Below are 16,093 nucleotides of genomic sequence, written 5' to 3' on the forward strand. Positions count from 1 at the left end.
TGTGTGTTGAGTTTCTGTCAGGCATACCCATAGGAATAAAAGGAGTAGGTTGTAGGTAATGGATGTGCATCTTTACCAGATATTGATTTGGAGTAGTTTATCATTAAATTATAAATATTTTATAATTTTATAATTTCTGATTTGACCCATGCATTTAAAGTATATTTTTTAAATATGTAAAATTTTATCAATTTTTAACTTAATCATTGCTCTGTAGACAGATAATATTATCTGTATCTTACTCATTCTTTGGCATTGGTTGAGACTTGCCTTATAGCCTAATATGTGGTCAAGGTTTAAGCAGGTTTTAGTCAGTTTTTATAAATATTTTCAATGTGATTGAAAATAATTCATTCTTTAATTGTTGGGTACAGGGGTCTATGTATGCTTATTAATCTTCTCTAATTTGACTCATTATTTTGTCTGAGGCTAGGTATGTTAAAATCTTCCCATTATAATAGTAAATTTGTCAGTTTTTCATAAATACAACCATTTTCACTTTGCATATTTTGAGGTGCTTTTAATAGGTGCATATAGATTTAGAATTATTTTATCTTCCTGATGAATTTTTTTTTTACCATTATATGATTATCCTCTTTATAAATAACATTTTCTGCCTTAAACTCTACATTTTCTGACAGTACTATAGCTATTATTGGCTTTCTGTTCATTTATATTTGCTGTATTTTTTTATACACTTTAAAATCTCCTTTATCCTTATGTTTTTAGTGTGTCTCTTGTAAACTATATATAACTGGATTTTGTTTATTCAATCTGGATTTTTTTTCCTCTCTTTTAACTGGTAAATTTAGTCTGTTGACATTTATTACCATTGCAGATACGTTTGTATTTATTTCTACCATCTTTTTATGTTTTCTATTTACTGTGCTTTTTTCTCTGCTGTCTTTTTCCTTCTTACCTATCTTCTATTGGAATAACTTTTCTTTATTCCTTTTTTCCAGGGTTCTACTGATTACACTTAAAATTTTAACGTGCAAAGTCTAACATTAAAATCAGTATGTCTACCATTCTTCTGAACAATATTAAGGATACAGTACAAGGACCTTGGGAAGCTTTAACTCCAGTCACCCTCTACCAGCTTCATATATATATATTAACTGTAGAATAATATGTTTGTTTATGCATAGGATAGGTCTGCAAAGCTACATACTAACTTTTTAATAATGATGGCCTCTGAGAGGAGTGTGGCAGTAGGGGTTTGACAAACAGAAGACTTTTAATGTTTTATTCTATACTCTTTGGTATTGTCTTAGTTATCTAGTGCTGCTGTAAGAGAAATACCACAAGTGGATGGCTTTAACAAAGGGAAATTTATTTTCTCACAATCTAGTAGGCTAGAAGTCCAAATTCAGGGTGTCAGCTGCAGGGAAGGCTCTCTCTCTCTGTTGGCTCTGGAGGAAGGTTCTTGTCATCAGTCTTCCCTTGGTCTAGGAGCTTCTCACGCACAGGGACCCCAGGTCCAAAGGGCATGCTCTGCTCTGGGTACTGCCTGCTTCCCTTTCCTTTTATCTCTTGTAAGATAAAAGGTGGTGCAGGACACACCCCAGGGAAACTCCCTTTACGTTGGATCAGGGATATGACCTTAGTAAGGGTGTTACAATCCCATCCTAATCCTCTTCACCGTAAAATTACAGTCACAGAATGGAGGACAACCACACGATACTGGGAATTATGACCTAACCAAGTTGACACATATTTTTAGGGGACACAGTTCAATCCATGACAGGTGTATTTTGAATTTTTCACAATGAGCATGGACTGCTTTTTTAAATACAAAAAAAGTATATGTTCACTTTAGGAACACAGCTTTAAAAAAAAATACCTAGAAAAAAATGGAAGGAAATGTATCAAAATATTCACGCTTTTTTCTTAAAATTTTTCCTCTGTTTTCTAAATTGTCTGTAATGAACATATCTTATGTTTATAATGAAAATACAAAACTGATACTTTTTTCTTTTTAATATTTTATGTGTTTTAGGTGAAAGTTTACAGAGCAAATCAGCTTCCCATTCAATAAATTATACACCAAAAAGTTCCATGACATTGGTTGCAATCCCCACATTGTATCAACACTCTCCTCATTTCCACGCTGGGTTCCCCATTGCCTTTCGTCTGGTTTCCCTGCCCCTTCCTGCCTTCTCATCTTTGCTTTTGGGCAAATGTTGCCCTTTTGGTCTCATATAATTGTTTGTTCTACCCAGTACGTTCTTTTCGGGTGTTATAGTTTATCTTATAGGCCTGTCTATTGCTTGGCTGGAAGATGGCTTCTGGAAATGGCTGCAATTCCAAGTCAGGGGGTTCCTCCAGTCTCTATCAGGCCAGTAAGTCTGGTCTGCTTTTTTTGTTTTTTTATGAATTTGATTCTTTTTTCTACATTTTTCTCTTGCTCTGTCTGGGACCCTCTGTTGTGATCCCAGTCAGAGCAGTCGATGGTAGTAGCTGGGCACCATCTAGTTCTTCTGGTCTCGAGGTTGTATAGGCTGTGGTGCGTGTGGTCTATTAGTCCTTTGGACTAATTGCCCCCTTGAATCTTCATTCTCCTTTACTCTGAACAGGAAGAGATCACGAGTTGTATCTTAGATGGCCGCTTGCAAGCTTTTAAGACCCCCAGATGCTACTCACCAAAGTAGGATGTAGAACATTGTTTTTATGCACTATGTTATGCCAGTTGACATATATGGCCCCCAGTCTGTGGTCCTTAATCTTCAAGCCTAGTATCTTCATCCCAGGAATTGTTTAGTTGTGCCTAAGAAGTTTCCATAACTGTGCTCCTTGTGTATTCTATTGTCTATATTAGTATACATGCAACATCTACAAATATATCTGTAGAGATATCCGTGACCTAACCTATATCTGCAGGTGGGTACGCCCGCTTACATCCTCCCATGCCTCTTTAGCATACTTATCTACCTGTGTATCCCTTCATAAATTGTTGTTTGTTAATACTGTTGTTGCAGATTGTCTGTTACAGTAATTGCAATAGTTGCTGTTAGTTCTTGTGTTCCTCTCAGTGTCTTCCTTTGCCTTTGTCATGTTGTACTGATTTCCCCCGTACAGTGTATTGCCTTTCCCTTGCCCCGTATTACCACGTGTCTTCTATTTAGTACTTTACCCTCTCTCCCCTCCCTTTCCTGGTAACCATCAAAGAATGCTTTTTTTTCCCCTCTATATGTGAATCTTTTCTTGTTTTTTTATAATAGTGGTCTCATGCAGTATTTGTCTTTTTATGATTGGCTTATTTCACTCAGCATAATGTCCTCCAAATTCATCCATGTTGTGAGATGTTCCGAGGATTTGTCATTATTCTTTATTGTTGCATAGTATTCCATTGTGTGTATATACCACAGTTTATCCATTCATCCATTGATGGGCACTTAGGATGTTTCCAACATTTTGCTATTGTGAATAATGCTGCAACAAAAATGGGTGTACATATGTCTATTGGTGTCACGACTTAAAACTTCTCTAGGGTATATACCTAAGAGTGGGATTGCTGAATCACATTGTATTTTATTTCTAACTTTTTAAGGAAGCGCCATATCGTTTTCCATAGTGTTTGTACTATGTTACATTCCTACCAGCAGTGTATGAGTTCTAATCTCACCAGCATTTGTTTTCTGTTTTTTGATTAGTACCATTGATGTTGGGGTGAGATGGTATCTCATTATAGTTTTAATTTGCATCTCTCTAGTGGCGATAGAGTCGAAATCAACTCAATGGCATTGGGTTTTAGTGGCTGTAGGGTTGCTGTGAGTCGCAGTCAACTTGAGGGCAATGGGTTTGGTTTTTTTTTGGTTTAGTGACTAATGATTGTGAATATTTCTTCATGTGTTTGTTAGCCGCCCGAATGTCTTCTTTGGAGAAGTATCTGTTCATATTCTTTGCCCATTTTTTCAATTGTATTGTTTGTCTTTTTGTTGTTGAGGTGTTGAAGTTTTCTATAAATTTTAGAGATTAACACCTTTTTGGATATGTCATAGCCCCAAAATTTTTCCCAGTCTGTAGGTTCTCTTTTTACTGTTTTGGAGAAGTCTTTTTATGAGCATAATTTTTAGGAGGTCCCATTCATCTAGTTTATCTTCTGGTCTTTTTAGTTGTGATTGGTATACTGTTTATGCCATATATTAGGGCCCCTAGGGTTGTCCCTATTTATTCTTCTGTGATCTTTATAGTTTTAGGCTTTATATTTAGGTCTTTGATCCATTTTGAGTGAGTTTTTGTATATGGTGTAAGGTATGGGTCCTATTTCATTTTTCTTCAGATAAATATCCAGTTTTGCCAGCACCATTTGTTAAAGAGACTCTCTTCCCCATTTAATGGACTTTGGCCCTTTGTCAAAGATCAGCTATCCATAGGTGAATGGATTTACTTTTGGGTTCTCAATTCTGTTCCGTTGGTCTGTGTGTCTGTTGTACCAGTGCCAGGCTGTTTTGATTACCGTGGCAGTGTAATAGATTCAGAGATCAGAAAGTGTGAGTTCTCCTACTTTGTTGTTCTTTTTCAGTAATGCTTTACTTACCCAGGGCCTCTTTTCTTTCCATGTAAAGTTGGTGATTAGTTTTTCCATCTTATTAAAGAATGCTGTTGGAATTTGAATTGAGATTGCATTATATCCATAGGTTGCTTTGGGTAGAATTGACATTTTCACAATGTTAAGTCTCTATCCATGAGCATGGTATCTTTTTCCATTTATGTAGGTCTTTTTTGGTTTCTTGCAGTAGTGTTTTGTAGTTTTCTTTGTATAAGTCTTTCACGTCCCTGGTTAGATTTATTCCTAAGTACTTTATTTTTGAGTTGGCTAGGTGGCACAGTGGTTAAGAGATCGGCTGCTAACCAGAAGGTTGGCAGTTTGAATCCACCAGCTGCTCCTTGGAAACTATGGGACAGTTCTGCTCTGTCCTGTAGGGTCGTCGCTATGAGTCAGGATCGACTCCATGACAATGGATTTTTTTGTTTTCTTATTGAAATGGTGTTGTTTTCCTGATTTCCTTTTCAAAGTTCTTGTTGGTATAGAGGAATGTGACTGATTTTTGTATGTTGTTCTTGTATTCTGCTACTTTGCTGAATCCTTGTATTAGTTCCAGTAGCTTTCTTTTTGAGTCCTTGGGATTTTGTATGTATAGGATCATATCATCTGTGAATAGGGATAGTTTTGCTTTTTCCTGGAAGTCTTGTTGTATGTTTTTGAGTAGTGTTTTACTTCTATCTTGTTTTTATCAGCCAGATTTGTATTTATTATTGTGGTTATTGCATGTAAGTTTTATACTAATTTACATTGTCAGTAACTAAGAAGATTGTGAACTCCTTAAATTAAACTAATTTTCTCACTCTTTTTCTTCAGATTTTCAAAAGAAACAACCAGATGATGATTCCACTCCAAGTACAAGTAACAGCCAATCAGATTTGTTTTCTGAAGAGACCACCAGTGACAACAACAATACCTCGATAACCACACCAACTCTTAGTCCCAGCCAGCAGCCGCTTCCGACAGAACTGAATGTAACTTCACCAAGTAAAGAGGAGTGTAAGTACTCAGACACTGTGAGGTGGTTGGGAGAGCACCCCAAAAATGACATCATGAGCTTCCTGTTAATATATGGTCTCAGAAAAAAGACAGCAGCTATTTTAGTTTAGGATAAACGCTCACATATAGGGCCAACAGTCAGCAAATTAGAGAATACATTTCAGTCATTCTATGGAATTTTAAGGTCTTCTAAAAGATAGATAGCCTTTTATATTAACTTTCAAGGTACCTGAGGTTTGAACCAGTCTAGGGCAGTGACTGCACATTAGAATCCACTGGGGGTTTTTAAAACAATTTTAAGCTTCAGCACCATTCTCTGAGTCTAGTTTAGTTGGTCTGGAGTGGCCCCAGGGATCTGTTCTTTTTAACTCTGCAGAGGATTCTAATGTAGCAAGGGTTGAGAACCACTAGTCTAGGAAACTTAACCCTGATTTAGGAACCTTGGATTGAAATCTTAGCCCTGTCACTACTTGGGCCTTGAATATGTCTGAGTATTTAAATGAGATAATAACACTTCATACTTCATAGAATATTTGAAGGGAAAAAGATGGTTTCTGTTACTCTTCTCTGAGTCCTCAGTGAAAGAATACTGCTGTAATCTCTGTGATATGGAAGTTCATTGTCCACTTAATCTTTATAATGCTAGAACCATCCCTATTGAGGCACAACTGTAACTAACAGTATTTGTTGAAAATTGTAGAGATGTTATGACATAGTAGTTTTTGCCTTTCAAGAAGCTTTATTCAACAGGTTGAAATTTAGTGTTTCAAGTTTAATGACTGTCTAGAAATCTTTGGTATGTAGTAAGTCAGAATGTTCTGTCTACTAACTTTAGAAAGGTTAGCTGACAACAAATACTTACCTAAACCTGTCCAAACCATTGTACTAGGTGATATTGAGAATATAAAAGTAAAGGTTATATATAGTCCCTGTCCTCAAGGAATTTACTGTTTTAGCAGGGGGAAATTAAATATACGTGTTATAATACATCAGTAGTTCTCAACCAGGGCTGATTTTGCCCTTCTTCCCTCACTGTGGACATTTGGCGACGTCTAGAGGCCAGGGATGCTGCTAGACATCCTGCATAGCACAGGGCAGCCCCTCACAACAAAAAATTATCTTGCCTGACAAGTCAGTAATACCAAGATTGAGAAACATTAATATATGGATTCATGTGCCCATCTTAATGGACACCTGGTGGTGCAGTGGTTAAAGTGCTTGGCTGCTGACCAAAAGGTTGACAGTTCAAACCCACCAACCGCTATGTGGAAAAAAGATGTAGTCTGCTTCTGTAAAGATTTATATCTTTGGAAACCCTATGGAGCAGTTCGGCTTTGTCCTACAGGGTCACTATGAGTCGAAATCAACTCCAGGGCAGTGGGTTTAGTTTTATGAATTAAAGAGTGGAATGATTGAAGAAGGACATTGGTGTTGAAGGTGAACAAAGATGATGAAAAGTCATTGTAAACAGAGAGTAGCACAAGCTATGGAAGTAACCTGGCACTATTAAAAATGGAAAGCATCATACTGAAATAACATTGCAGAAAGGATATTTTTTAAATATTGTAACTTACTAAGGTCCAGGAACAGGAATAGACATCATTTAAGAGGGGAAAAAGATGAAGGTGGTGGTGGTAATGTTTCCAATGTTAAGTCAGTGGGTTTTATTTTGTTTTTCAAAATCTCTCTGGAGCCATGTACTTAATTGAGGAACTGATGAAAGCTGATGGCCCCTTGTCTCAGAAAAATATACACAATCCATATTCATGCAATTTTCCATAAAAAATTATTGAAAACTCACTTAACCATTAGAATAAGAACTCCTGGTCTAAGGGAAAGGTTGGAGCTGGTCAGAATCTCACCTGATGGAATGTGGATTGGATGGCGTATGCCAGCATTAGGCCACAACAGACCGTCTAAGCAGCCAGAATGCTCACGATACAGATAACAATAGCTACCATTTGTTGGGCATTTTATGTGTAAGTCCCTCTTATACATATTTTGCATGTTTTCTCATTTTTCCTCATGATAATCCAGTGAGGTGGATGTTATCATAGCCTCATTCTATAGATGAGGAAGCTTAGGCACAAAGATAGCAAGAAATTTTCCTGCGGTCACAAACTAGCAGATACTAAAGCCACAACTGAAATTCAGGCATTTGTGACTTTTAATCAGAGTCTGTGCTTTTAATCAATTAATTCACAGTGTGAAATACAACTGTCACACGGAGAAGTATTATATTGACAAAGATCAGCACGTTCTCTTCCGGTAAGAAAGGTATGTGGAAACCCAAATCATAACCAAAAGTTACTTTATTTATTCCATCATGAAAAATCATTGTAACAGGATTGGAAATAAAAATACATCCATAGGACTAAAGACCTTTCATAGGAAGCCACCTCATAATGAGCATTTACGTGACAGATGGCAAAGTGCAGACTCCGAACAAATGGAGTAGATGAAGTAAATTTTGAATGGAATCAGGCTAATTTTCTGGCTCATGCATATCACTCTAAGGACATATAAGGAAGATCTTGTATTCAGTGGAGAATTCCATCTTCTCACCCATAACCCCTCTCCTCTGCCTGGACTTAGACATGCCATGAGCTCTGGAGCCTCTAAGATACAGCTCATCTTGTACCTCCATAACTTGCCAGTCAGGGACAAAATCAAAACATGAACTACAGAACTCAAACAAATAGAAAGAAAACAGCAAAAAAAAAAAAAAAACAAAACCACGAAATCTGTTGCCATAGAGTCGATTTTGACTCATAGCGACCGTATAGGACAGAGTAGAACTGCCCTGTAGGGATTCCAAGGAGCAGCTGGTGGATTCAAACTGCTGCTCTTTTCGTTAGCAAGCCACGCTTTTATCCAGTACGCCACCAGGCTACCCAAGCTCATTAAACTACAAACTTCAGGTCCATTCTCTCTTCCTGGTAACATTGTTTATCATTGCTTTGAACCACTGTGTGTTCAGCTTACAGTTAAACTCTCTGTTTTTTAAATTATGCTTTAGGTGAAGGTTTACAGAGCAGATTGGTTTCTCATGAAACAGTGAATACACATACTGTTTTGTGACATTGGTTGCCAACCCCACGACATGTCAGCACTCACCCCTTCTCGACCTTGGCTTCCCACATTACCAGCTTTCCTGTTTCCTCCTGCCTTCTCGTCCTTGCCCCTGGGCAAATGTGCCAGTTTAGTCTTGTTTTGTTTTACGGGCCTGTCTAATCTTTGGCTGAAGGGTGAACCTCAGGAGTGACTTCAGTGCTGAATTAGAAGGGTGTCTGGGAGCCATACTCAGGGTTCTCCAGTCTCTGTTAGACCAGTAAGTCTCGTCTTTTTTTGTGAGTTAGAATTTTGTTCTACATTTTTTTCCAGCTCTGTCTGGGCCATTAAACTCTCTTGACCCAGCTTTTGAAGAGAGAAAGGATGATGTCAGTTTTAGTTAGAACACTGGAATCAGTTGTTGTTATGTTGTTTATAAATGACACAGTCACCTTAAGTCAGAGTCTTAACAGACTGGACTTACACGATGAAAAATGTTCTCCACTTCATCTCTTTTGTAAGTCAGCATTCCTGTTGTCATGCTCATGACCTGTTTGGGAGTTTTACGATGTGCATGCCTACCTAGGTTGTGTGTGTAGGTGTCCCCCTGTCCGTCGGTCCCCCCCACCCAATCCCACTAGCATATTCGATAGAAATTGAGGTGTTAGAGGGGACTTGACTGGTCTGTTTTCTTTCTAGACAGGAGAGGAAAAGAACCTATACCTGCTACTAGGGAAAATTAATGGCAAGAAGTGGGCTTGTTTTCAAATACTTTTTGAAATTCTAATACAGCAGTTAAAGAGGGCCTGCCTCCTACAGAACACTCTTCTAAGCTCTGTGGTGGCACATATTAAGAAATAAACAGCAAAAGATACTTACTATGGTTTACAACAAGGAGCCCTGATGGCACAATGGTTAAGTGCTCGGCTACTAACAGAAAGGTCGGTGGTTTGAACCCACCAGCTGCTCTGCAGGAGAAAAGATTGTAAAGAGTCTGTTACCCATTACTCTCGTTGATTCTGACTCATAGTGACTCTAGCAGTTAAGTGCTTAACCACTACACCACGAGGGCTCCTTTGTAGAGATTACAGCCTAGGAAACCCATGGGACAGTTCTACTCTGTCCTGTCGGGTCCCTGTGAATTGGAATCAATTCGATGACACACAACAGTAACATGATTTATAGCAGTAGTTGGCAAACTACAGCCCTCCGGCCAGATTTAGCCCGTCACCTATTTTTGTATGGCTCATGAATGAAGAATGGTTTTTACATTTTTTAATGGTTAAAAAAATAAAATGTGAAAGTTTATATGAAATTCAAATTTCAGTGTCCAAAATAAAGTTGTATTGGAATACAGCCAAGTTCATTTGTTCAGGAATTGTGTGTGGCTGCTTTGTGCTGCAACAGGAAAGTTGGGTACAAAGTTGTTACAGAGACCCTTTACAGAAGAGTTTGCCAACTCCTATTATGCAGAGCCCTTTGCCAAACATTATGTCCGTGCATCATCCTGACATTGTGCAAAATAGTTAGGTCAGATAGTCTTCCTCCTATTCTATAGATGAAGAGCCCTGGTGGGACAGTGGTTTGGGGCTACGGCGAGCTACAGCTGCTAACCAAAAGGTTGGCAGTTTGAATCCACTGGCAGTTCCTCGGAAAACCTGTGGGGTAGTTCTACTCTGTCCTGTAGGGTCACTGTGAGTCGAAATTGACTTGACGACAGTGGGTTTTTTTTTTATTCTATAGATGAGAAGAAGGAAGCTTGGATGGTGATCTGCCTCAAGTCACATAGCAGGGACAGAACTCAGCTCTGGGCCTTTTTCATTCATAATCCTCATGTTTTTTTCCTATTCTTCTCTGCTGCATTTCCTCGAGGGATGCTTTTGTTTTAGCTAAAAAAAAAAGAGAAAAGATGAGAACTATACCAACTAGAGTGTTAGTGAAGATTTTTAATGATTGAAGCTTCATTTTCAAGTGCTGACTGGATTTTCCTTTTATATGACAATGATTCTGGAAATAGAAATTTGAGAACATCCTTTATCTGTGGTTAAATTAATTTGGTTGAACAAAAGATTTCCATTGTTTCCTTGGAAACTAGTTCCTGGTGATACCTTTGCTCCCTCGGGGATTTAAAAAAAAAAAAGTAGTAGCTCATCTTAACAGACGTTCTTGCTAGACTGTCCTTGAGTCTTTGAACATGCATTGAGCTTTGTTGCATTGGGTTCCTGCCTGACAAGCCTGTCTGCCCCCTGGAAAATTAACATTACTGTTACCAAGTGGCTGAGCTATTTGTTCGATTGTTTGCTTTTACCAATTAAATTTCTAATAATCTCTAAATGAAACCAGTTTCCCCTTTTTAAGACTGTCCCTACGTCAGAAGACCAGGTATTGGGCAGAACAGGCTGGCTTCTTCTCTAGAGCATTTAGAAAATACTGCGTATTAAAAAAATATTTTATGACTTCCTGCTGGGCTGGTTTCACGTGAAATATGGTGGGGAGATTTATTTACAGTTCTCTCTGTGTGTCTTTCTCTTCCCTTTTCTCTAATGAAGCTCGAAGCATCAGGCTGTTTATCAGAGATAATTATACAACAGATGGAGCTTTTCTGATATATAATAGTCCCAAAGTGGAAGATTCTTTCCCATAATGAAGAATGCCCAAACTTTAAATGTCTCTTTTGATTTTAATTTAAAAGTGTTTTCTCCCCCCCAGTGGATTTATTTATCTTGAAGCTGGTTCTGTAAAGCATGCTGCTTTTATTAGGGCCATGTTCTAAAAAGATTGATACTTTGCAGTACAGTATAATGATATACACTTATGTACTGTATTGAATTGAATGGCTATAATTCACCAGGAATCAATGTATGGGATCATTAAATTAATCCCTGTCAAAATACACAAGGACTTAAGTGTTTCATCAGTGATTTTTTTTTTAATAGAAATTGTTTCTGTTTGATAATGTTAGTTGGGTAGAAACTTGTTTAAACACTTGTAGTGTCATTTGACCTTCAACTTCTAGTCAAAACAAGAACCAAATTAAAGCAAAACCATGATTTTTAAATTACTTATTTGCTGGCTTATGTGTTTTTCTTTTTTTAAATTTTTAATCCTATTTTTTAAGTACACAAGTAAAGCATAAGTACACAAGTAAAGCATGACTACAGTCACAGTTTTAAAAAGAATTAGAGGTTTATATAGAACAGAAGGTGAAACTACTCCTTCAGCATCACCTCCACGTTTGCCACATACTCCTTTTGGAGATGCTGTCTTGTTGTTAATTGCCGTCATGACCACATGTGTGCAGAGTAGAACTGTTGAACAGGGTTTTCAAGACTGTATGACTTTTGGAAGCGTGTCACCAGGCCTGTCTTCCCAGGTGCCTCTGGGTGGGTTTAAACTGCCAACCTCTCAGCTAGTAGTCGAAAGCTTGCCTGTTTGTGCTACCCAAGAACTCCCCTGTGTTTTCAGTTTGGGATGTATCTTGTTTTTTCTATGAAAGTATGTACATATTTACATACATATGAGGTTTTGTTTATTTTTACATAAATGAGAACATGCTATTTTATTTTTGTAACTTGCTTTTTTATTTAACGTTTATTTTAGAGATGTTTACAGGGTAGCACGTAGAGATCTGCCCAATTCTTTTTAAACTGTTGCATAGCATTCCATAGTATAATTTATTTATTTTTTTATTCTTTACCCTTGAGGCTATGTCTAATATTTCACTATAATACTATGTCAGGTGAACATTTTTATACATGACTAATGGTGCACATACCATTTTTCCATGATAAATACCTAGAAGAAAAATGAATGTCAGGGAATATGTATATTTTAATTTTTTATGTACGTGGTTAAATTACACTCCAAAATTACTATACCACTTTGTACTCCTACGAATGGTGTTTGAGAGTGATGATTTAACACACTTTAACAAACAGTAGGTGTGTTTTTTTTTTGCTTTATTTTTATTTATTTTTTGACAACTTTGACAAAAGAATAGCCCATTTTTAACTTGCATTTTCTTGACATTGTCAGTGAGATCGAGCACTGTTTCCTACGTTTATTAGCCATTCATAAGGCTCCAGTGATTTGCCTGTTCATATTCTTTGCTTATTTTTTATTATCTGTCCTTTTCTTACTGATTTGTAGAGACTGTTTATATATCCTGGATAATACTGTATTTTTACACAAATAACACCCTCCTTCTTGTTTGCCAGCCACTCACTCCTCCTAGGAATTATTTTCTTAAGCACTGCTATGCCAGTTTTTTTTTTTTTTTTTTTTTAACATGTTGCTGTATTTAAAAAAGAATTTGCATAACATATTTACAAAATACCTCCATGGGTGGGGAAGGAGCAACTGGCAAACAAATATAAAAGACACGTGTTAGTTGTGTAAAAATACAGTAAGTCTGTTACATATATTGGAAGTATTTTCTTCTGGTGTAGCACTTTGCTTTTAACTTTCATTTAGGTGCCTTGCATTCCATTAGAAATTTAAAATTTTGTTTATTAAACTCTGTTGATGTTTTGGCTTCTAGGTTTGTTTCTTGCTTGGAAGCTTTCTCCACAGGATAATAAAAATATTTTTCTATATACTTTCAATACTTTTATAGTTTACTTGTTTCTACATTTAGCTCTTAAACCTATCTGGAATTTGTTTTGTATATATGAGATATAATGATCTACCTTTATTTTTTGCCAAATGAATAACCACTTATCCCAAAACCATTCGTTGAATAGTCCACTGGTTTAAAATGCCACTCTAATTTTTATGAACATGAATCTATTTCTAGGCTCTTGACTTTGTTTCATTGGGCTATTTGTGTATTCCTGAGGTTGGAATATAGTTTTGTGATATGTATTGGTATCTGATAGGACTCTATAGGACAGGGTAGAACTGCTCCATAGATAGGGTTTCCAAGGAGCAGCTGGTGGATTTGAACTGCTGATCTTTTGGTTAGCAGCCTTAGCATGCTGTAGCTCTTAACCACTGCGCCACCAGGGCTCCAATCTGATAGGGCTAATTACCCTTAATTTGTCTTTTTCTAAGTTGTTGGCTGTTCTTATATATTTTCTCTTCTTGGTGAATTTTATATTCAGCTTGTCAAGTATTAAAAATTATAATGTGATTCTGATTGGGATTATATTGAATATATAGATTTATTTGAAAATAGCTGACATTTTTATTCACTTTCTTGAGTTTTCCGCTATAGGAATATAGTTTGTCTTCATTTATTCAAATTTTCTTATATATTCTTAGCAAAGATTTTTCTTAATATAGACCTTATACATTTCTTGCCAGAATTTCTTCTTTACAGCTTTATAATTGTTTTTTTTTTCTTTTCTTATTCCTGACTCTAATGCGAGACTACTTCTACTATTTCACAAATAAAGTATTTGCTGTAGATTTCTTGTAAATATTCTTTATCACATTAAGAATCTTATATATAGCTTGCTGGTTTATTTTTCTTAGTCAGAAATGAATGTTGAATTTTATAAAACATTTTTTCAGCATCTGTTGAGATGGTTATATAGTATTTCTCCTTAAATATGTAATCTCAGCTTAATAGACTTCCAGTGTTAAACCATCTTTGCGTTCCCTGAATAAGCCTTGCTAATTCTTTTAGCATACTGCTGGATTCAAAATGTTATTTGAAAATTTACATCTTTTTAATAAATAAGAGTTAATTTTGTGTATGTGTGTGTTTAAGTGTAGTGGGTATGCCATTTCTGTCTAATTTTGGTATCAGTTACATTAATCTCATGCTTTTCATCTTTTCCTGTGCCCTGACACAACTTTTTGTCTTACACTCTGACATTATTTATATAACGTATCTATTCTTTGAAAGTTTGAAGGACTTATTCATAAAACTGAGTAAACTGATATCTTTTTTCCAAGTAGATCTTGTGAAAACCTCTTTGATGTCTTATATGATTATTGGATCATTTATATTTCCCACCTTGTTTTGGTAATTAATACTTATTACAAAAACATACCTGTCATCTAGAGTTCTAAATTTAATTGAACAAGATTATTCATAGTGTTTTTTTTTTTTTTTAATTTTCCATTAAAGATGCCCTTAATACTGCACCAAGTACATAAAACTAAAACTTATTCTTATCCCAAAGGAAAGTCACCAAGACATATTATAATCAAACTTGCCAAAACCAAAGATACAGAGGGAATTTTAAGAGCAGCTGGGGATAAACGAAAAGTCATCTACAAAGGACAGTCAATAATACTAAGCTCTGACTGATCACGAGAAACCATGCAGGCAAGAAAGCAATGGGATGACATATATAGAGACTTAGCGGAGAAAAAATTGCCGGTCAAGAATTATATATCCAGCAAAACTGTCTCTTAAATATGATGGCAAAATTAGGGCATTTCCAGATAAACAAAAGTTTAGAGAATTTGCAAAAACCAAACCAAAATTACAAGAAATACTAAAGGGAGTCCTCCGGTTAGAAAATCAATAACATCAGATAACAACCCAAGACTAGAACATAGAACAGAACAACCAGATATCAACCCAGATTGGGAAGTCACAAAAATGAATCAAAGCTAAAACGCTGAAAGTAGGGAAACAGAGACATCAATATGTAAAAGATGACAACATTAAAACAAAAAAGAGGGAATAAATGATGTAGTCATAGATCTTTCATATGGAGAAGTCAAGGCGATATGAAGAAATAAAAGATTGGTTTAAACTTAGAAAAACAGAGGTAAATATTAAGGTGACCACAAAGGAAACTAACAATCCTACATGTCAAAATAAAAAACAAGAAAAACATAAAGACTCAGCAAATAAACTGTTAACAACACACATTAAATAAAAGACATCAAAATGACAGTACTAAACTCATACCTATCAATAATTATGTTGAATGTAAATGGGCTAAATGCACCAATAAAGAGACAGAGAGTGGCAGAATGGATAAAAAAACATGATCTGTCTATATGCTGCCTACAAGGGACACACCTTAGACTTAAAGACACAAACAAACTAAAACTCAAAGGATGGAAAAAAATATATCAAGCAAACAACACTCAAAAAAGAGCAGGAATGGCAGTATTAATTTCTGACAGAATAGACTTTAAAGCAAAGTCAACCACAAAGGATAAGGAAGGACACTACATTAAACGGTCAGTACACCAGGAGGACATAACCATAATAAATATTTACACACCCAACGACGGGGCTCCAAAATACATAAAACAAACTCCTAACAGCATTGAAAAGAGAGACTGCTGCACAATAATAGTAGGAGACTTCAACACGCCACTTTTGGTGAAGGACAGAACATCCAGAAAGAAGCTCAATAAAGACACGCAAGATCTACATGCCACAGTCAACCAACTTGATCTTACAGACATATACGGAACACTCCACCCAAAAGCAGCCAAGTATACTTTCTTTTCCAGTGCACTTGGAACATTGTCCAGAATAGACCACATATTAGGCCATAAAGCAAGCCTTAACAAAATCCAAAG

At 36.4% G+C, this 16,093-nt stretch overlaps 1 protein-coding gene across 3 annotated transcripts in view; it reads left to right on the plus strand.

The window, feature by feature from the left end:
* ZFAND3 (zinc finger AN1-type containing 3) overlaps window positions 1-16,093 on the plus strand; it is a 387,749-nt gene that overhangs the window by 269,183 nt on the left and 102,473 nt on the right. For all 3 annotated transcript variants that reach the window (XM_004379422.2, XM_023734151.1, XM_023734150.1), the window contains one exon: window positions 5,363-5,545. In XM_004379422.2, the coding sequence (XP_004379479.1) occupies window positions 5,363-5,545 (183 nt within the window). The remainder of the gene's footprint in view (window positions 1-5,362; window positions 5,546-16,093) is intronic.

This window comes from Trichechus manatus, unplaced genomic scaffold (assembly GCF_000243295.1).
Source record: "Trichechus manatus latirostris isolate Lorelei unplaced genomic scaffold, TriManLat1.0 scaffold00065, whole genome shotgun sequence".
Lineage (NCBI taxonomy): Eukaryota > Metazoa > Chordata > Mammalia > Sirenia > Trichechidae > Trichechus > Trichechus manatus.